At 35.5% G+C, this 21,879-nt stretch overlaps 1 protein-coding gene across 11 annotated transcripts in view; it reads right to left on the bottom strand.

Moving 5' to 3' along the window:
• The window catches only part of ERBIN (erbb2 interacting protein), a 128,911-nt gene that overhangs the window by 80,461 nt on the left and 26,571 nt on the right, over window positions 1–21,879 (bottom strand). For 9 of the 11 annotated variants that reach the window (XM_042940382.1, XM_042940390.1, XM_042940401.1 and 6 more), the window contains exons 2-3: window positions 5,634–5,681; window positions 717–914 (exon numbers count right to left, since the gene is read on the bottom strand). In XM_042940382.1, the coding sequence (XP_042796316.1) occupies window positions 717–905 (189 nt within the window). In that variant the 5' untranslated portion in view covers window positions 906–914; window positions 5,634–5,681. Of the gene's footprint in view, window positions 1–716; window positions 915–5,633; window positions 5,682–6,868; window positions 7,243–9,139; window positions 9,213–21,879 lie in introns of those variants that run through there. The other 2 variants (XM_042940409.1, XM_042940387.1) reach the window with 2 other exon arrangements.

The raw sequence follows: 21,879 nt of genomic DNA, 5'->3' as shown, positions 1-21,879 counted from the left end.
AAAAAATTTAAGTCGCAAAAGGAATAATATGTCTAAAAAACTGTTTAATAACAAAAAATATTATATGACAACCAAAAGGACAATTTATTCTCAATCGCAATAATATAGACCAATGTCTGATAAAAACTACAAAAAGAAAACATTAATTTTAATGATTTGTCCAGCTAAATCTACTGGCTGCCAAAACCGTATAGTCTTACTCTCTCTCGCTGGCTATAAAAAACTGAAATTAAACATAAAATTTTAATTATTTACTTAAATATTCAAGCAACTGGCTTGAAGACACAAAGTTTAAAATTCTATTTTACAAAATTCTTAATTGTGTTGCATACCCTAAGATAAAATTAAACCAGAAAAAAAGATAAGAAACAAAGAAAACAATGGAAACACATATATATTGGCAGCATTATGGCAACAATGGGAATATTATATTCTATGCATAAAAATAACCACAGGCAATTCTTTTTTTTAAATTTTTTTTAATGTTTATTTTTGAGAGAGAGACAGAATGCGAGTAGGGGAGGGGCAGAGAGAGAAGGAGACACAGAATCTGAAGCAGGCTCCAGGCTCTGAGCTGTCAGCACACAGAGCTGGTTGTGGGGCTTGAAGCCAGGAACTGTGAGATCATGATCAGAGCTGAAGTCATGCACTTGACCAACTGAGCCACCCAGGCACCCCAAACCAAAGGTAATTCTTAAAAGATAGTATTAACATACCTTTGGAAGCTCTTCAATCTGATTAGCATCTAAATAGAGTTCCTCCAAAGTTTTCTCAAAAGTAAAAATCTCTTTGGGAACCTGTTCCAAACTGCAATGAGAATAATCAAGGGTAGTTACAGTCTCCTCTTCCCCTCGTAGACACCGACATGGTACCAACCGCACAAACAAACTTCGTTTTGTAGTCATTTTTAGACACTGCAATATTCAAATAAAAATAAATTTAGTTATACATATTATAGCCAACAATTTTTCAAAACAAATAATTCTAATTCATTTATCACAATTTATATATCAAAGTATCTTCTCCTTTACACACATCCAATGGAATATATTTAACATTGTTTTACTATCTAAATTTATATATATTTATATACTGAATTTCAAATGAACTCAAGTACTTTCCTACTTTAAAAAAATGACCTGTTAAATAACCACTTATATGCTTCTGTAAGAACCATGCTTGACGAGTCTTGCTTATACTCAACTAGAAAATCCTAATACAACAAAAAGATTTCCCTAAGAGCTATTTTTTAATTAAGGTAAGAGCTATTTTTTAATTAAGAATTTGACTCTATGCAGTTTTGAGTAGGAAGTAGGAAGTTTTGAGTTTTGATCTTCCACATCAAAATTCCAGTACATGCCACATTTATTTTGTTCCAATTAAATATTGGCCTTTTAATTTTTCTAAAGAACTTAAAAGTCTTATATTTGTGTAAGGTTACACATTAGAGAATAAACTGGCTTCATTAAAGTGTATACCAATCTCACTGTTTCAAACTAAATGGGGGAAAGGTTTAATTCTGAATTAGTGAAAATTTTCTAGGCTAATTTTATTAAAAATACAGTGTGTACACATAGGTTAATTCCAACTGGTCTAAGATTATATTACCAAAGAAAACCTACTTCAATAAATAAGATTGACTGCCAATCAGTAATCAATTCTTTGTAAAATGATAAATTCTTGCTTTGAACAGATGACTATTAGAGTAATAGATTACTTCTAACCAGGGCCAAGACTAGGTTGAAACCAGTGAAGCAATTACCTCAAGCACAAAATATAAGAAGCACCAAAACAATGCAGTAATCAAATTAAAAATTTTAATGTATTATTTAATTAAAATCACTGAAAAATGATCTGTTTATGAACAAAATGACTATTTTTAAAATAAACACAGGATTGGTATTACAAACTTTTTTATTTTGGCTTAGGTTTTTTTATTTTTTTATTTTTTTTTTAATGTTTATTTATTTTTGAGAGAGAAAGACAGAGTGCAAGCAGAGGAGGGGCAGAGGGTAACAGAATCCAAAGTAGGCTCCAGGCTCTGAGTTCAGCACAGAGCCCCAGTCGGGGCTCGAATCCATGAACCATAAGATCATGACCTGAGCTGAAATCGGATGCTTAACCAACTGAGCCACGCAGACACCCCTATTTTGCCTCAGGTTTCAATATGGCTCAGCTAGGCACTGCTTCTAACAGTTCTATTTCAAATTACATGATATTCTTAAAATGTTTTACAACAATAAGTGTTTCACCTGCAATCTTTTAAAAAATATGACTATTCTTAGTCAATTTATATGCCAGGCACTGTGCTAAGTTCTTTAGGTAAAATATATGTATATTCTCATTTCAACCTGCTATACCTTTCCAACACATATACTATAATCCCTATTTTTCCATAATAAAACTGATTCTATGCTCTTATTACATTAGACTGCTTCTCAATATATAATGATACACTTGAACTCAGCTTCTCGAAATGATTAAAATATCAATAGGACTTTATTACGCACTTCTTCATAGTTTACAAAAACAAAATACTGATGGAGCTCAGAACACAACACTCCAAGGTATGGCACCTTGACATACTGAATATTTTACACTTAAAGAGTCTGAGAAAACAGCAGAAGCAGGAAGGTCATGCTAGCTTACCCTTACACTTCTCTCCTGAAACAGATCATAAAATCCTTATGTGACAGGGGCCTTCCTTATACCTGGAGGAAAATAGCAGCCCCATCTCTGAAGAATGGAGAAAAGTCCTAAAAAACGGGCTTTACTAAATTTCCCCCACTTTACTACACTTACCTCATACTCTGACCTATCATACTTCTACACAACTCTACACTCTTCAACAAATGTAGTATAAAAATATTAAGTTTTAATGGTTTCTTTAGGTCCTTACTAGTTATGAAGGCTCCTGTGCCACTTAAAACTTGCATTAAATAGGGGCACCCAGGTGGTTCAGTCAGTTAAGCATCTGACTTTTGCTTCAGGTCATGACCTAGCCAAGTGAGTTCAAGCCCCATGTCAGGCTCTGTGCTGACAGCTCAGAGCCTGGAGCCTGTTTCAGAATCTGTGTCTCCCTCTCTCTGTGCCATTCCCCCACTCATGCTGTCTCTCTCTTTCTCTCTCAAAAATACAAAAAACATTAAAAAAAAAATTAAAACACTTGCATTAAATAAATTTGCATGCTTTCTCCTGTTAATCTGTCTTTGTAAGTTTACTTTTTAGACCCAGCCAAAGACCCTAAAAGAGTCAAAGAAAAAGTTTTCCTCCCCTACACTATGGTGTTAAACAAAAGTTTCTACTACATAATATCTTTGTCTCATGGGAATATAACATACAGCATGGTGACTGTAATTAATAATAATACTGTACTGCATATTTGAAAACTGCTGAGAGAGATCTTGAAAGTTCTCATGGAGGGGTGCCTGGGTAGCACAATCAGGCATCCAACTTCGGCTTAGGTCATGAACTCACAGTCTGTGGGTTGGAGCCCCTCTTTGGGCTCTATGCTGATAGCTCAGAGCCTGGAGCCTGCTTTGGATTCTGTGTCTCCCTCTCTTTCTGCCCCATCCTGCTTGTGCACTCTCTCTCTCTCTTTCTCCCTCTCCCTCTCTCTCTCTCTCAGAAATAATAAATGAATAAACTTAAAAAAAATTCTAAAAAAAATTTCTCATTGTAAGAAAAAAATTTGTAACTACACATGGTAATGAATGTTAATTAATTAGATTTATTGTGGTGGACATTTAGCAATATATACATATACTGAATCATGTTGTACACCTGAAATGAATATAATGTTACATGTCCATTATACTTCAATACAAAAAAAATTTTGTCAACAAAGAAATATCCAGAAAAGTTTACTGAGTGCTTATTAATAATCTATGTTTATATGAAGGTGTGTTTTACTGCCAAGAATAAGCAGTTTTATTGACCTAATGAGAATTTCATTGCTAAAGGGGAATTTAGCTTATACTTGTGTGTTTATGGGATAGCAAAAATAAAAGATTCCAAAAATGAATATGAAATTTCTTGCTGCAGGGATTCTAAGATTTCAACTGATAATGAGTTAAGACGACACTTAAGAACAATGGGGAATTCAATCTGCTCTTTCCAATATGGTAGCCACTGGACACATAGCCATTTTAACCTTAAAATTCAAGTTAAATCAAATAAAGTTAAAATCCTCTTTTATCAGTCACACTACGCACATTTTAAAAGTTCAACAGCCACATGTGGCTAGTGGATACTATACTCAGTAAAAGAAGATTGAGAACATTTCTATTAGTGCAGAAAGTTCGATGGGGCAATGTTGGTTCAATGTTTGAAACTATTGCTCTGGTTCACCATATTACAACTACTATATGCTTTTATTTATATAATATGATAGTACCCCAAAACTTGGAAGATAGGGCCTAAAAATCCCAGAAATCATAATGGATTTGGGACTATAACTGGGCATGAAATGTTTATTACCAAATATATGTAACTTAAAAGAACGTATTTATTTGAGATGTTGTCATGCGTGCAGCACACTTGAAGCACAAGACAATTTACAAGACAGAATGTGTTCTTTTTATTGCTTATTTATTTTGAGAGAGAGAGCACCAGCATGTGTACACGAGATAGGGAGGGGCAAAGAGAGGGAGAGAAAGAATCCCAAGCAGGCTCCACATTCAGCACTGAGTCCAAAGCGGGCTTGATCTCACCATCCAGAGATTATGACCTGAGTCAAAATCGAGAGTCAGATGTTCAACCGAATGAGCCATTCAGGCACCCCCAGAGTAAAGGTTAACGAAGGTAAAACAACATCCAAGGTTCTTCTGTAGTGCTAACCATAGATCATGTTGCAGACAGATAGTCAGAAATTCTAAAACATATCAGAAGAGAAAATGAATTCAGAAAAGGAAGATTAGGGGCACTTGGGTGACTCAGTTAGTTAAGGCTCCGACTCTTAGTTTCGGCTCACTTCATCATCTCAGTTAGTGAGTTTGAGCCCCACATTGGGCTCTGTGCTGGCAGCGCGGAGCCTGCTTGGGATTTTCTCTCTCTGCCCCTCCCCTACTCACGCTATCTCTGACTCTCTCAAAATTAATAAATTTTAAAAAACTATTAAAAAAAAAAAACGAAGATCAGATGCTTTAGGAAAAAGGTTACATCTTAAGTAAAAACCTCTTGTTGACAGAGGCTACGAAGAAAGCAGTTTAGACCTTAAATTCAGGGGGCCTCAAGCCAATACAAAAATGGACCCTAATTTAGCAGACTAAAACTGCTGATTGTTAAGAAAGGAAAGGGACCTTAATTATTGAGGGCACAGGAGTAAAATACCATATGAAAGAAATAAATGAATAGTAACAACGAAAGAGATCCTCCCTTACACGATACTATTAGGAAGTAAACCAAAGGAAGAAAGCCTGGTCAGGTTTGAAAAGGAAGTGATCAACTTGGGGAATGTTCATAAGAATTTTAATGTAATGGTAAGTAAGAGCCACTTTATAAACCAGACTTAACCTGGGACACATAAAAAATATTCTAATCAAATGCAGAAAGAGAAGCCAACCAAGAAAAAAAGTCATAATAATAATACAAACAAAAGAATAAGACTAACAAAAGAAATTAAAGCTACTTACCACTGGGTTGAAGTTCTCTCTCTGATGTTTCTTAATTGAGCCAACATTCTATGGAAACGAAAAGAAACAAAATTAACAATAAAAATAGATCTTTATGATTTTAAGGATCATCTCTTCTAATTTGCCTCAAAATGTAAGTTAAAATTATCAAAAATTCACCAGTGTAAACAAACAAATTTGCTATCTTCTAAATACAAAAGTAGCTTCTTAACCACTGATTTTTAATACATTTGTCAACTATGGCAAGCCCTTACGTTTATCAAATACCAAATGCCTATCTACCATTAAAATCCCATTTATTTGAACCTACTGAAAAATAATAATTTTTTTCTAAGCAAAACAAATTCTAATTACCAATTATATTTTAATTTAGTAGTTTTTGATTGTTTTGGGAGGCATAAAATGCTAAATGCTGATCAGATTCTATTCCTTCCTTTCCAGAAATTTTACTTTGTTCATGGTGGTAATGGACCCAGCTAAATATCCACAACTGAGCCTTCCAAAAAGGGTACACAGGGGTTAGATGACATGGTTGAGATCAGTGACATATGAAGTCTGCTTTGGGGATGGAATGAGGTTGGTTACGGGCAGACATTTGTTTTCCTTATCCTGGGACAGATGTAAACATGTCTACTGCTGCAACCATAATCCTATGACCATAAGTTAACAAGTGTGAGTATTAGAAACCAGCTAATAAGCCTGGCAAAGTAGAAAGACAAAACAAGCTGGACCAATGTTAACTACTGCCTACTTCTGAATGTCTTGATATGTAAGAAAACTAAATCCCCCACTTTCTTAAGCCATTGTGAAGTTTTCTGCATGTACAGCCAATACATTACAAAGTGAAACAGCCTGAACTTGAAACAGTAACATTAACAAAAATACATCATAACCTTTCTATTAAAAATTTGGTAATATTCATAAATTTGTGTTCCAAAATTTTAGAGTCACCCTAAATTTATTGGGCTATTTTCCCCCATGCTAAATGGTTTAGTACTACTTAGTTGTTTAAACTTCACCACAAATTCTACTTGTAACACATGCTACAAAAAATACCTTTGTGTATAGCAAGCAAAGATGGTCACTAAATTTGTCATTCAACATACTCCTACATATGTGACAGTCTGGTAGAACAGAATTGCCAATAAGCTGAACCAGAATAACACTATATGCAAGAGCAGTTTGGAGAGAGCCTAGATGAGATATCTGTGTTTAGAAATGTTAGTTTAAAATACCTGAAAGATGTCCTAGTGGGATCCTTAGTAAGCAGCTGAATATGGGCATTCAGAGATGTGGGGACAGATCCAAACTGAGAATATAAATTTGGAAGTCATCTGCCTACAGATGATATTTAAAGCAATGAATTTAGATGAAAGCATCAAGAGCATGAGCACAGACAAAAAAGAGAATAGGGCCAATGATTAAGCCCTGAAATATTACAAAAATAAGAGATCAGAAAGGAGAGATAGAACAAGCAAAAGACACTGAAGAGAAGCAATGAGTCCAAGTAATATCCTAAAGGCAAAGTGAGAAAAAAAAATGTTTCAAGATGAAAGAAGTTATCAACTATGTTAATCAGAATTTAAGAACTGTCACTGTGGGGGCGCCTGGGTGGCTGAGTCGTTTAAGTGTCCGACTTCGGCTCAGGTCATGATCTCACAGTTCATGAGCTCGAGCCCTGTGTCAGGCTGTGTGTTCACAGCTCGGAACCTGGAGCCTGCTTCGGATTCTGTGTCTCCTTCTTTCTCTGCCCCCTCCCCCACTTGTGCTGTGTCTCTATCAAAAATAAATAAATGTAAAAAAAAAAATTTTTTTTTTTTAAGAAAAAAAAGAACTGTCATTGTGTATTAAAGTAAGTCAGTGGTCATCTTGACAAGATCATTTATTATGGAGTGGTGGAAACAAAATAATGTTGGAGGTTAATGAAGAAAAAAGAGGATAACCTGACATAACAAATACAGATAATTCGGGTACTTTGGCTAAAAGGACATTAGAAAAATAGAGCAGTAGCGAGAGTAGAATGTGAATCAGGAGTCACAACAGCTGATTTGTAAGCAATTGGAATAATCTAATTAGAAGAGCCCACTGGTAAATTTTTTAAAAATGTTATTTTGAGAGAGAGAAAGAGAGACAGAAGAGAGAGAGAGAGAGAAGGAGATGGGGGCGGAGGGATGGTGAGCAGATAGAGTGGGAGACAGAATCCCAAACAAACTCTGCGTTGTCAGCTCAGAGACTGATATGGGGCTTCGTCTCCCAAACCATGAGATCATGACCTGAGCTGAAATCAAGAGATAGACACTTAACTGAGTGAGCCACTCAGGCAGCTTCTTTTTAAGAGCCCACTGGTAAATTTTTATAAAGAGATTTGGGCAACAATTCATAGATTGTCATAGCAAGATCTCCCACCAATAAAGAAACTGCTCATGAGGAGGAAAAGAAAAGAAAACAAAACAGACCTTGGGTGCAATGGTATAACTAGCCAAATAAAACACACATAGGGTATTTTTCAAAAATATAGATTATTATAACTTCTTTCAAGAGATTCTTATTTTGGAGATTAGATATAAAACTTAAGATTCTTTATTTTAAAGTGCAGATGTACTTCTTTTTCTCCAACATTCTCAACAATTATAAACACATGCTCAATCTTATTTCATCTATGCTCAAACCACCATCTTTTCTCCCTCTCCATTCTCTGCTATTATTTTGACAAACTCTTAGCTTGGATTACTGTAAAGAATGAAAAGTGAAGTCACTATAAAAGTTTTTAAAAATACAGTACACTATATTTTCCTATTGATTTGAAGAGATCACACAATATATCTAACTAGATTTGACAGAAATTTCAATGTTGGACTAATCTTTCTAAATGAGTTCAAAAGTTAAAATGTAGAACAAAGGGTCCTCAGGCATGCCCACAGCTATTAGTTGACACTTAGTGGTTGTATAAGATCATTTTAGTTTAATCATGGCTATCACAGTTGTTTGCTAATTTATATTTGGTATACTTGTCCTTAGTTCTGAGGCAATTTTATAAAGGACACTATTAACTCATTATGGGTAAGTACATGAATAGTAAACAATGAAAATAGTGATAAGAAAGAAAAAAAAAAGGTAAGAAACTTATTCAATGAAAAAAGTATAAATGCTATTAAGAACATTTGATCCTGAAGGAAAAAATCAATAACTGAATGTATAAAATGTGCTATGCCTACAACATACAGCAGGAAATGAGAAAGGAGTCTGATCAAATAGCTAAGTTTCACTTATGGCTATAAGACCAACATCAATGTCTGAACTTTACTGGCCTGATTCTAATCTAGTAGAAATATGAGTTTCTTCAATATCAGCACTACTAATCCAATTTTCATATCAAATGACGGTTAGCCTCAACATGTTTTTAAAAAATATTACATACATAATAGTAGTAGACATACAAATAGAAGTTACTAAAGAGGTCCACATTTGCAAAAATTTCCATTTTTACATTTCTACATATTACTTACATAATGAAATAGATCCTTATAGTCTGGAAACTGTATACATCCATGTAACCAACAGCAATGAAGATGTAAAATCAAATACTATGGTGAAAAAAAAAGGGGCAAGAGTGGGTATCCTTGTTTCATTCCTAATCTTAGAAGAAAGATTTTCAGCTTTTCACCGAGTAGAATGTCAGCTGTGGGCTTGTCATATATGGCCTTTATTATATTGAGGTATGTTCCTTTTATACTCACTTTGTTGAGAATTTTTACCATAACTGGATGTTGAATTTTTGTCAAATGTTTTTTCCACATTTACTAAGATGATCATTATGATTTTTACCCTTCATTTTGTTAATATAATACATCACACGGACTGATTTAAGGACGTTGACCCATCTTTACTTCCCTAGAATAAACCTCACTTGATCATAGTGTATGATCCTTTTAATGTATTGCTCAATTCAGTTTACTAATATTTTCTCGAGGATTTTTACATCTATGTTCATCAGGAATATAGCCCTTTGATTTTCTTTTCTTTTGGCATCTTTCTCTGGCTTTGGTATAAAGGCAATGAAAGCCTCATAAAGTAAGTCTGTAAGACTTCCCTCCCCTTATATTCTCTGGAAGAGTTTGAAAAGGATAGGTATTAATGCTTCTTTGAATATTTGATAGAATTCACCAGTGAAGCTATCTAGTCCTAGCTACAGCAATCAGGCAAGAAAAAGAAATAAAAGGCATCCAAACTGGAAAGCAAAAAGTAAAAATGTCACTATTTGCAAATGACATAATAGTATATACAAAAACCCTAAAGACTTCATCAAAAAACTATTAAACCTAATTAAGTGAATTCAGTAAGGTTGCAGGATACAAAAATCAGTTGAATTTCTAATAAGAAATTTTCAGAAAAAAAAAAAGACAACAATCCCATTTACAATTGTATCTAAGAATAAAATACCTAGGAATAAAGTTAATGAAGGTGAAAGATCTGAATATTGAAAATTCTAAAACATTAATGAAAGAAATTAAAGACACAAATAAATGAAAAGCTATTCCATACTCATAAACTAGAAGAATCAGTAGGAGTACAATGTCCATACTATCCAAAGCAATCTAAAGATTCTTTTTTTTTTTTTTTTAATGTTTATTTATTTTTGAGACAGAGAGAGACAGAGCATGAATGGGGGAGGGTCAGAGAGAGGGAGACACAGAATCCGAAGCAGGCTCCAGGCTCCGAGCTGTCAGCACAGAGCCCGACGCGGGGCTTGAACTCACGGACCGTGAGATCATGACCTGAGCCCAAGTCGGATGCTCAACTGACTGAGCCACCCAGGCGCCCCAGCAATCTAAAGATTCTATGCAATCTCTATCAAAATCCCAATGGCATTTTTCAAAAAATTAGCATAATCCTAAAATTTGTACGATAGCACACAAAACAAGAAAACAAACTCCAAAGAGCCAAAGTAATTTTGTGAAAGAACAAAGGTAGCAGCATCATAGTTGTGATTTCAAAGTATATTACAAAGCTATAGAGCTACAGTTATTAAAACAACATAATGCCATAAAAACAGAGAGACCAATGGAACAGAACACTCAAAAATATATCCATTCATACACAGTCAATTAATTTACAACAAAGGAGCCAAGAATATACAGTCCCTTCAATAAATGAGAGTGGGGACAAAACTGGACAGTCACATGCAAAAGAATGAAACTTGACCACTATCTTAACATTGTACATAAAAATTAACTCAAATTGGGATTAAAGACTTAAACATAAGACCTAAAACCATAAAACTCCTAGAAGAAAACACAGGTAGGTAAGCTTCTTGACTTGGTGATGATTTTTTTAACCTGACACCAAAAGCAACAAAAGCAAACATAAGTAGGACTACATCATACTAAAAAGTCTCTAGCACAGCAAAAGAAACCATCAACAGAATGAAAAGGTAACCTATAGAAGAGAAGAAAATATATGCAAGCCATATATCTGGTAAGAGGCTAGTATTCAAAATACAGAACTTCTATACTTAAATGACAAAAAAAAAAATCCAATTAAAAATGGGCAGAAGGTCTGAACAAATGCTTTTCAAAAAAAACCATACAGATGGCCAACAGATACAGGAAAAGATGTTCAACATCACTAATCATCAGAGAAACTATTTGTACATCATAAGATTATCACCTCTCACCTTTTAGAATGGATATTATCAAAAAGACAAGAAGTAACAAGTATTGGTAAGGACTTGGAGAAAAGGGAACCCTTCTGTACTTTTAATGAGAATGTAAATTGGCACAGCTACTATAGAAAACAGTATGAAGGTCCCTCAAAAAAAAAAAAGTGATCCGGTCATATGATCCAGCAATTCCATGTGCGGGTATTTACCTGAAGAAAACAAAAACACTAACTCATAAAGATTTATTCACACCCATGTTCACTGCAGCACATGCAGGCGCAGATACATGCATATTACTCAGCCATAAAAAAGAAGTGAGATCTTGCCAATTTGCAATAACTTGGATGGATGGATCTTGAGGACATTAGGCTAAGTTAAATAAGTCAGACAGAGAAAAACAAATACCATTTGATCTCTCTTATATGTGGAATCTAAAACCAAATAAAAACAAACAAAAAAAACTCCTATATGTAGAAAACAGATTGGTGGTTGCCAGAGGTGGGGGAGGGGGTTGGGAGAAATCGGTAAAGGGGGTCAAAAAGTTAACTATATACATACATACATACATACATACACACATACATACATAAAATCCTTCCATCGCCTCAGCTGGTTCCCATCAACACCCTAGGCAAGTCAACCTGTCCTGAATAAGACTGCCTTAACATTTGTGTACAAGTATTATAAGAATGTAGCCTTTGGTTCTCATGGATAAATACATGGAAGCAAAATTGCTGGGTCATAGTCTTTATTTAATTATATGTATTTTTTTTTAAGTTGTTTTACAAAAAAGTGGTTTTATCATTTAACACTCCCTGAGTTTTGGTTACATTTTCAACAACACTTGATACTATGTCTTTCTTAATTTTAACCTATGTAATCGGGTGCATAGCCGTATCTCATTGTATTTTTGTTTTGCCCTTCTGTAATTACAAATAGCATAGCAGAGCCTCATATATACTTAGACCTTATTTAGATGGTAAGACACTGGAATGCAAGCCCTGACAACCTCATGCGATAAAACTTTTGGAGAAGAGAGTGATCAAATTTTGCATATGGGAGGAAAGTAAATTATTGTGCACTGTGTTGGAAAACAACTCCCCTTGAACATCTCACATTTCTGCATGGTCTGGGTTCTTTGAGCAATGTCATTTACAGCCAATTTAATATGCTTGTATAAAGAAACATTCTAAGATAATAATGCTTAGCAACATTAAGACAGCCCAATTTCCTCTCTTGAGATTTGCTTAAATTCCAGATTAAAGATAAGGTTTTTGTCTCTTACTTTCAGAGGAAAGGACCAGACTCATCATCAGTGGTACTATGTAAGATCAGAGTTTCCCAATTTGGGCTTCCTCTCCTGCAATGCACAGTACTGCTCCTACAGGAATCATCTGACCCTCACTGTGTAGCCATGTGAAGATTAAGACTCAGGTAATTGACACAAGATATGCCCTGGTCCCTGCTTTTGTAGTGAGTAATAAATTATTTGTCTCTGATCTAGAGGTCTTTTGTCTTCTGATAGGTTAACATACTAGCTTGTAAACAAGGTAAAATCTAGACCCTTCACTGTTTTCTTACTTAACCACATTAGTTAAGAAACATGGCCACAGTGTTCTATACCACCCAAGATCAAAGACTGAGTCCATTTCCCCATTCCTTGAATTCAGACTGACCTTGTGACTTGCTTATATGGCAGTTTGTTAGGCAAATAACAGTACCTATGCCTCAAGATTTAAAACGTCTACTTTTACCTTCTTTGAATGTTGCCCTGAGAACATGATGTTATAAAGCAGCACGGGATAAAAGACCACAATGCTGATTCACAAATTCAAGAGAACATAAATGGCTGATTTTTTAAGCCACCAATCTTCATAAGTTTATCAACTATATTGGTTTTTCTCAAAGAGGAAACTTTACACTTTGTTCATTTTCTTTTTTTAAATTTTCCAATGTTTATCTTTGAGAGAGAGACAGAGCATGAGTGGGGGAAGGGCAGAGAGAGAGGTTAGACACAGAATCCAAAGCAGGCTCCAGGCTCTGAGCTGTCAGCAGAGCCGGATGCCGGGCTCAAACCCACAAACTGTGAGATCATGACCTGAGCCAAAGTCGGACGCTCAACTGACTGAGCCACCCAGGCGCCCCAGCACTTTGTTCATTTTCTTAAGGTAAGTTTTCTATTTCACACATTTCATTTTTTTCTATGTTTTCTGCCTTTTATTTATTTTGAATTTGTCTCTTTTTTCTGTGTCTTCAGGTAAAGATTAAATAAATGATTCTAATACTTTTTTCTTAAAGATTTAAAGATACAAATTCTCTTGAGCTATACTTCATAAATTTTGATGCTTTGTTAATTTAAAATGCTTTCGATTTTTCCATTTGATTTATTATTTTACCCATGGGTTATTCAGAATCATCTTAATTCAATATGTGGAGATCTACTAAACCTTATTTTGTTTCTGATTTCAAATTTAATTCCATTATAGTCAGAGAACCTAGAGTTTCTAATCTTTGCAGTATTCTGAAGCTTTCAGACAGCCCCACAAAAAAATCTATCTTGGTGAGTGTTTCATGTGTGCCTGAAAGTCACATTCTGCATCTCTTGGGTATAATGCTTTATAAATGTTGATTAGGTGAAATTGGTTGATAGTGGTGTTCAAATCTTCTATACCCTTACCAATTTGTAGCATTCTTTTCCTACTAAATATTGAAAGTACTAAAATCTCTATCAATGTAAATAAGTCTATTTCTCCTTTTATTACTGTCAATTTTTATCTCATGTATTTTGAAGCCCTGTTATATAGAGTGAATACATGTTTAGGGTTCTATCTTCTTGATAAATGGATCCTTTTATCATTGAAAGATGTTCTTTTTCTCTGCTAACAATCCTTGCCTTGAAATATATTTTGCTTCGTATAACTATAGCCATAGGAGCTTTCTTTTGGTAAATATTAATGTGGTTTATCTTTTCCCATCTATTACTTTTAACCAAGTTTGTCTTTATATTTAAAGTGTCCACTTGTATGAAGCATACAGCTAGTAGGTCTTACTATTTTATCCAATCTGACAATTTTTATGATTTGATGGCAGGCTTAGACAGTTTATACTTAATATAATTACTGATATGTCTTAATTTAAGATTATTTCTATTTTCTATTTGTTCTTTGTTCCTCTTTTTTCCTGAGTTCAAATAACGCTATTGTCCCCCATTCTATCTCATTTTATGGCCTTTTTGTTGTAATTTTTTCTGGTTCCTCTAGGAATATACAGAGTGCACTCTTAATTCATATAGTCCATATTCAAATGTTATGCCACTTCACATATGATCGAAGAAATTTATACTTACATTTATTTTCTTCCATATTTTAAGCTATTGCCATACATTTTACTTCTACATATTATAAATCTTATAATATTTTTTGCTTTACACTATCAACTGTTATTTATATAAATTTAAAAACTAGAAAACAGAATTTCATATTTATTCACACACCAATTCCTTCAGTCTGTTTCTTACTACAAATTTGCTGGTAAGCCTTTTTAAGCAAGTTTTTTCTAAGATACTGCATTTTTCAGTTCTTAGAATGTGCATTTGGCTGTCAGGTTGCCCATTACTCTCCTGAAATACCCAATCCCTCATATCCTGCAAATTGCCTTAAAATCCTTGTCTCTTAATTCTAATAACTGGGTCATCTGTAAGTTTGCTTTTGTTAACTATTTTCTCTTAATTATATAATCACATTTTCCTGTTTCTTTGTATGTTTCATAATTTTTCATAGTATCCTAGACGCTGTAAGACTAAAGTTGAGAATTAAGCACAATACTTTTTTGTTAAGTCTTCCTGTTTTCCCAGAGAGTCTACAATCTTCTCTCCGGATAGATGACTGATAATTCATTTTACTAGTAGAAATCAATTTGAGCTGAAACTGGCTGCAACTTTATTTAGATTGAATTCATCTGTGATCAGTTCAACTTACAACTTCTCTATCCCAAACACAGCCAAATTTTTTATCTTGTCAATCTGTGGTATAAGGAATTTGGGATGCAGTTCCAGGTATTTTTTCATTTAGTTTACCTTTAGATTCAAATCCAGCAGAGTCCCACAGCTCAAGAGTTCCACAACTCAAAGTCCCACAAGTCAATATCCTCATTAAATTTTCAGGACTACACCTTTCTCTAAGCCGTTCAACCCCTCCTTTACTGCTGCTTCAAGACAAAATTCAAGGCAGATAGAATTTATCAGCCTTAATGATTTATTTTGCCTTTGGGGCTCCATCAGATTCTTATCCCTTCTCCAAAGTCCACATGTCATTCAAAAATTGATTAGTTATCCTCATTCCTTCAGTCTTTCCATTTATGGCATGACCTATACTGATACCAGGCACATGTAGCCAGGCAGGGAAGTTGGTGTACTCTTGATTCACCTAGGAGAGGTTCATTATCTCTGGAATTCAGTTCACTAAGGATTCCTTAATTCCACTGATGTCTGCTACCCTCTTTTTTTAAAAGCATGATTCCTTTCTTTTCAGGCTTTTCTTATTCTTACCACGGAACCAAAGGTTTTCTTGTCCTCTGATAGCCTAATGAGAAGCAGAAATATCAGGGCATTTCCAGGGTAGATGAAACTGTTTTATTTATAGAAAAAAAGAGTCCCAAGGAAGATATCCAGCCTGACTCACTCCTTTGTCAAGGAAACTTGGTCATGGTAGAAGAAAAATCTTCAGAATTCTCCTCCATCTCAATTTAGGAAAAATAACATTAATTTATGGAAGAAGAGGGACTAGTTATTTTTACCAAAAAAAAAGTCTTTTGTTCCACAATTAGAAATAATACTACAATGCAAACACCCCAATAGAATTGGTTTACTTAACTCTGAAAGGCTAACATTACATCATTCTATGATCAGAAAGAGTAAGCACAGGAAGAAAGAGGAAAGAACGCAGCTCAATATGGCTCATAATCAAACTCTGGGAAAATGAAATTGTGCAGAAAAAGAATACTGGAGGTCTTTGAGTTAATTTCCATTGTTTCTGACATTAGAGTGGTTTCTGTAATTTTCAATAGGTCAATAAAAGCTGTACAAAAAAGACACTTGGGGAAAAATGTATCAAAAACGTGTATTCACAATGTTTGTTGTGGTAGGTAAAGTAAATCTTGACCTTATTCTGAACCTAGAAATAGCTTTCTCATTACAGTCCTGACTGGATCTTCAACTCTTCCCTATAACACAGTCTTGTGGGTGGATTAACTTCCTTGTGTGTATTCCCTTATTTCTTTTTACTTCCCAGTATTCATCTCCACGCAAAACTAACACCAGATCTCCTTAGTTTCTGCTAATTACTGCTAATAACGACTTCTTTTCCTCCTTGAACTCATTAAGCATCGTCTGGCAAGCCCTGCTGGGAAATGAACAAAATAGTCAAATGAACAAAAGAGAATTCTACTTCTCTAAAGTATTCTAAAGGAATAATTGATTTTGACCATGTGCAGCAATATGCTATACCAAGTAGGTGCAATTCTCCTCCCATCTTAAAAAAAACTCTCCCTCAAGATACCTCTCCAGCTACCAACCTATGAGAGGGAGAAAGAGAGCATCCGGAATCCAGGGGCCGCTGGGGCGTCAATTAGGGGCTCAAACTCACAAACCATGAGATCATGACCTGAGCTAAAGTTAGACACCTAACTAACTGGGCTATCTAGGCACCCCTTCGTCATTTGTCCTCAAACCCACACCAATCACAGTTTTGTCCCCATCACTTCAATGGAAACTATTCTTCCTAGTTCATCAATGGCCTACATATTGCCAAAATTCAATATAATTCTAAGTTCACATCTCACTTGACTCATTTCATTAGCAGCACCATTCCCCACTACTTTACATATTTTCTTAGTTTCCAAGATATCACATGCCCTAAATTTTGTTCCTACACTAGTTATGCCTTAGTCTCCTTTGCTAGTTGCTCCTCTTTCTGCCAATCACTTAACACATTGTAATGGCAGACAACACAGATCGTGGTCCTCTTCCCCATACCCATAGCCTTGAGGATCATCCATTTTCAAGTCTTGAAATTGTATCAACTCTTTAAATGCTAAGTACCTGAATGATACCTGTCCTAGTTTGGTTTCTCCCAAAAGCAAAGGCTTAGATAAGGACTTAAGTACAGGTAGTCTGTCCAGGTAATGACCTGAGGGAGCAGGAAGAGTAAAGCAGAGATGGAGGAAAAGCCAATATAAGGGATGGTATATTGTCAAAGTCATTCCAAAGGACGACAGGGATCCATTCTACTTAAACTTCTTGAGAAACACACAGGCAATCTCTCAGAATTGTCTGCCTATAGGATGAAAGACAAGTTGTTATCCAATTACTCCTGTTTCCCAATGATTAAGGGTTGCCTCTGTGGACATTAACTTTCACTGGCTACCAGCCCATACTTGCTTTCTGGTTCAGCTGGCCTCCCAAAGCAGAGAAATCACTGGGGCTTACTTTCACTGGGAAGGGCATCTGAAGGCAACTTTTATGGTACTGTTTCTTGCACCTACAGTTAAAACAAGAGGTGAGCCAAGAAGATGTGATGCTGGACACCAGAAGAGCCTAACACTGCAGATAGATCACCCACATCCACCCCAGACTTGCATATCCAACTCCCTGTTATAGGTCTCCATTTAGTGGAGGAAAATAAAGAAAAAAGCAAGAATTAATCATTTAGAAAAGAGTAAAAACGATGAATGAATCCAAGAGCTGGTTCTGTTCTTGGATTGCACACATTCAAGTGGATTTTTTTTTTTTTTTTACAAATACAGTAAAGGGCTATAAATGTATTTTCCTCTCTTCCTTATGATCTTTTTAAATTTAACTTATTTTTTAAATTTACATCCAAGTTAGAGAGCATATAGTGCAACAATGATTTCAGGAGTAGATTCCTTAATGCCCCTTACCCATTTAGTCCATCTCCTCTCCCACAGCCCCTCCAGTAACCCTCAGTTTGTTCTCCATATTTAAGAGACTCTTTATGTTTTGTCCCCTTCCCTGTCTTTATATATTTTTCCTTCTCTTAGGTTCATCTGTTTTGTATCTTAAAGTACTCATGTGAGTGAAGTCATATTATATTTGTCTAATTTCACTTAGCATAATACCCTCTAGTTTGAACCACATACTTGCATATGGCAAGATTTCATTTTTTGATTGCCAAGTAATACTCCATTGTGTGTGTGTGTGTGTGTGTGTGTGTGTGTGTGTGTGTGTGTGTATGTGTATACACACACCATATCTTCTTTATCCATTCATCCATCGATGGACATTTGGGCTCTTTTCATACTTTGGCTATTGTTGATAGTGCTGCTATAAATATGGGGGTGCATGTGTCCTTTCGAAACAGCATACCTGTATCCCTTGGATAAATACCTAGTAGTGCAATTGCTGGGTCGTAAGGTAGTTCTATTTTTTATTTTTTGAGGAACCTCCATACTGTTTTCCAGAGTGGCTGCACCAGTTTGCATTCCCACCAGCAGTACAAAAGAGATCCTCTTTCTCTGCATCCTCACCAACATCTGTTGTTGCCTGAGTTGTTAACATTAGCTATTCTGACAGGTGTGAGGTGGTATCTTATTGTGGTTTTGATTTGTATTTCCCTGATGATGAGTGATGCTGAGCATTTTTTCTTGTGTCAGTTGGCCATCTGGATGTTGTCTTCGGAAAAGTGTCTGTTCATGTCTTTTGCCCATTTCTTCACTGGATTATTTGTTTTTCGGGTGTTGAGTTTGATAAGTTCTTTATAGATTTTGGATACTAACCCTTTATCTGATATGTCGTTTGCAAATATCTTCTCCCATTCTGTTGGTTGCCTTTTACTTTTGCTGATCGTTTCCTTCACTGTGCAGAAGCTTTTTATTTCGATGAGGTCCCTATTGGGACCTTCATTTTTGCTTTTGTTTCCCTTGCCTCCAGAGACATGTTGAATAAGAAGTTGCTGTGGCAGAGGTCAAAGAGGTTTCTGACCGCTTTCTTCTCAAGGATTTTGATGGCTTCCTGTCTTATATTTAGGTCTTTCATTCATTTTGAGTTTATTTTTGTGCATGGTGTAAGACAGTGGTCCAGGTTCATTCTTCTGCATATCGCTGTTCAGTTTTCCCAGCACCATATTCCATTGAATAGTTTTTCGTGCTTTGTCAAAGATTAGTTGGCCATACGTTTGTGGGTCCATTTCTGGGTTCTCTATTCTGTTCCATTGATCTGAGTGTCTGTTTTTGTGCCAGTACCATACTGTCTTCATGATTACAGCTTTGTAATACAGCTTGAAATCCGTCCTTATGGTTTTTTTTTAATGTTTATTTGTTGAGAGAGACAGAGAGAGAGAGCAAACGCAAACAGGGGATGAGTAGAAACAGGGAGACAGAGGATCCAAAGCGGGTTCTGCACTAACAGCAGTAAGCCCAATGTGGGGCTCAAACTCACAAACCATGAGATCATAATCCGAGCCAAAGTCAGATGTTCAACTGACTGAGCCACCCAGACACCCCTCCCTCTTCCTTATAATTTTTTTTTAATTTTATTTTTTATTTTTTAAAATTTAAATCCAAATTAGTTAGCATATAGTACAACAATGATTTCAGGAGTAGATTCCTTAGTGCCACTTACCCATTTAGCCATCCTCCCTCCCACAACCCCTTTAGTAACCCTCAGTTTGTTCTCCATATTTGAGTCTCTTCTGTTTTGTCCCCTTCCCTGTTTTTATATTATTTTTGTTTCCCTTCCTTTATGTTCATCTATTTTGTCTCTTAAAGTCCTCATATGAGTGAAGTCATATGATTTTTGTCTTTCTCTGACTAATTTCACTTAGCATAATACCCTCCAGTTCCATCCATGTAGTTGCAAATAGAAAGATTTCATTCTTTTTGATTGCTGAGTAATACTCCATTGTATGTATGTGTGTGTGTGTATATGTATATATACATATATATATATATATATATATATATATATATACACACACATATACACATACACACACACACACATATATATATATATATATATATATATATATATATACACCACATCTTCTTTAGCCATTCATCCATCGATGGACATTTAGGCTATTTGCATACTTTGGCTATTATTGAGAGTGCTGCTATAAACACGGGGATGACTGTGTCCCTTTGAAACAGCACAACTGTATCCCTTGGATAAATGCCTAGTAGTGCAATTACTGGGTCTTTAGGTAGTTCTATTTTTAGTTTTTTGAGGAACCTCCATACTGTTTTCCAGAGTGGCTGCACCAGCTTGCATTCCTACCTTATGATTTTCTTAATAACATTTTCTGTTCTATAGCTTACTTCATTATAAGAACACGATATGTGGGGCGCCTGGGTGGCGCAGTCGGTTAAGCGTCCGACTTCAGCCAGGTCACGATCTCGCGGTCCGTGAGTTCGAGCCCCGCGTCAGGCTCTGGGCTGATGGCTCGGAGCCTGGAGCCTGTTTCCGATTCTGTGTCTCCCTCTCTCTCTGCCCCTCCCCCGTTCATGCTCTGTCTCTCTCTGTCCCAAAAATAAATAAAAAACGTTGAAAAAAAAAAAAAAAAAAAAAAAAAAAGAACACGATATGTAATATATATATATACAAACTATTTGTTAATAGGGACTCAAAAGTTATACTTCAATTTTTGACTGTGTAGGAGTTAGCACTCCCAAACCCCATGTTGTTCAAGAGTCAGCTAGAACAGAATATAAACATTAAAAATAAGACAATTTCCCAGCAAGTCTAAAGATACAAAACACAGCAGTAGGAATAAGAATGGGAATATAATAGCACAAATAAAAATTATGTTTGTATTTTGGAATAAATGTTTATCATATATTGCAAAACAGTAAGTATTTTAAAAAATTAATTACTGGGGTGTCTGGCTGGATCAGTCAGTGGAGCGGGCAACTCTTGATCTCAGGCTTATGAGTTTGAGCCCCATGTTGGGTGTAGAGATTACTTTAAAATAAAATAAAATAAAATAAAATAAAATAAAATAAAATAAAATAAAATAAAATAAAATAAAATAAATAAGTTAATTAACTATATAAATATATAGTGATGTCTTAAATTTTGCATGACTGTTTTTTTAAATTTTTTTTAACGTTTATTGATTTTTGAGAGACAGATAGTGTGAGCAGGGGAGGGGCAGATAGAGAGGGAGACACAGAATCTGAAGCAGGTTCCAGGCTCTGGGCAGTCAGCCCAAAGCCCAACACGGGGCTTGAACTCACAAACTGCAAGATCATGACTCGAGCCGAAGACACACGCTTGCTTAACTGACTGAGCCACCCAGGCACCCATAAATTTTGCATGACTTTTTACAAAAACATAAATCATAGGGGCACCTGGGTGGCTCAGTCGGTTGAGCATCGACTATTGGTTTCAGCTCAGGTCATGATCGTAGGGTCATGGGATTGAGCCCCATGTCAGGCTCTGTGCTAAGCTTGGAGCCTGCTTGGCATTCTCCCTCTCTCTCTCTCTCTCTCTCTCTCTCTCTCTGCCCCTCTCCCCTGCTTGCAGGTGCACTCTCTCTAAAACAAAATTTTATATATATATATAAAACACAC

The sequence above is a fragment of the Panthera leo genome, chromosome A1 (genome assembly GCF_018350215.1).
Source record: "Panthera leo isolate Ple1 chromosome A1, P.leo_Ple1_pat1.1, whole genome shotgun sequence".
In the NCBI taxonomy this organism is placed as follows: domain Eukaryota; kingdom Metazoa; phylum Chordata; class Mammalia; order Carnivora; family Felidae; genus Panthera; species Panthera leo.
The sequence above is the reverse complement of the archived record's forward strand: the minus strand, read 5'-3'. Positions and strand labels throughout refer to the sequence as shown.